Here is a 1213-nt window from a genome sequence, read left to right on the forward strand (position 1 = left end):
GTGGTTTGGGATCGGTTTTTTGTTCATTGGTCAAGACTAAAATTTGCTATTTTCCAGCAAAAACATAGCCACAATCATGCAATATTTTTAGAAATGGAATAGATTACTCACTAGCCACTAAAGATGCACTCAAGAACATCCGGTCTTCCAATAACAGTATAATCGTCCGTTCCATTAAAAAGCAGAGATGGTGCTTTATCTTCAACTGCAATTAAAATTATGAGTTCATCGCTTTATTAGGTAAAGGTAGGTATCGTGTCAACTTCTAATTCTCGTTGTTTTATTTCTTCCCTTTCTTTTTCTTGAATTGTGATTCTGTCACGCCTGTAGGAATAAAATTCATTTTAAAGTCACTGAGCTCCAGTCATCTTTTTGACACCTCTCAACCTTTTCAATAGAAAAGACATGTAATAGATAGTGAAATATCTAGTTTAAGATATTTTTTGAAGGAATTATGTGATTTTGGTACATTGATATTACTGCTGAAAACTATTTACATATATTCAAGAACCAAATCAACCCCCCAAAATGGTGCATCTGTCCCTTTTATACAAGAAAGTGAAAAAATATGATTAGACTTACTTTCTGACAAACACTGGTTTGAGTCTTGGTCCAACCTCCTCTTCTGAATCTGTGTATTCTTCATATTCAGATGATTCTTCTTCACTTTCCCCATCTGATTTCTCTTCTTCTACATCCATTACTTCCTGTATAATAAATAGGAGAGATTGACAGTGAATTCATTTATATTACCCAATGTATGCAAAAACTCATACTATTAGTCATTTCACAGAGGAGCTGCAGTGGCTCAGTGAGTTATTTAATGTACCTCATCTTCACGTTTCTGTTTAGCTCTTTGTCTCAATAAATTTCTTCTTCTTTCAAATTCTTCATCATCAATTTCTTCTTCTTCTTCACTAGACTCTTCCTCATCTTTACGATATCTTCTCTCTCGTTCATCTTCTGACATCTGATCAACAACTTCAGGTTCAACCACTTCACGTCGATGACGTGCAACTCTAAATAACAGAACCGGTTAAATAGCAATTAGGGGGTGAAAGATGACACAGGGTAGACTCTTGGAAGTACTCTCAGCGACACGAGAATTTTTCTTCACCTTATCGCCTAGCAGACGACAATCCAACTCGTTACAGAGCTATTCAACTGCCACTTGATTTGCTAGATAAACTAGGATCCAAAGTTTCCATTGATT

At 35.6% G+C, this 1213-nt stretch overlaps 1 protein-coding gene across 1 annotated transcript; it reads right to left on the reverse strand.

The window, feature by feature from the left end:
• Positions 1-236: 236 nt before the first annotated feature.
• Positions 237-970, reverse strand: LOTGIDRAFT_177032 (hypothetical protein; the record flags this gene model as incomplete). The annotated part of the gene is made up of 3 exons (XM_009048723.1): positions 237-324; positions 583-707; positions 830-970. 3 exons carry the CDS (start codon positions 968-970, stop codon positions 237-239), a joined length of 354 nt encoding a protein of 117 aa, XP_009046971.1.
• Between the last annotated feature and the right edge of the window lie 243 nt (positions 971-1213).

The sequence above is a fragment of the Lottia gigantea genome, assembly GCF_000327385.1.
Source record: "Lottia gigantea unplaced genomic scaffold LOTGIsca_12723, whole genome shotgun sequence".
NCBI classification, from domain to species: Eukaryota; Metazoa; Mollusca; class Gastropoda; family Lottiidae; genus Lottia; species Lottia gigantea.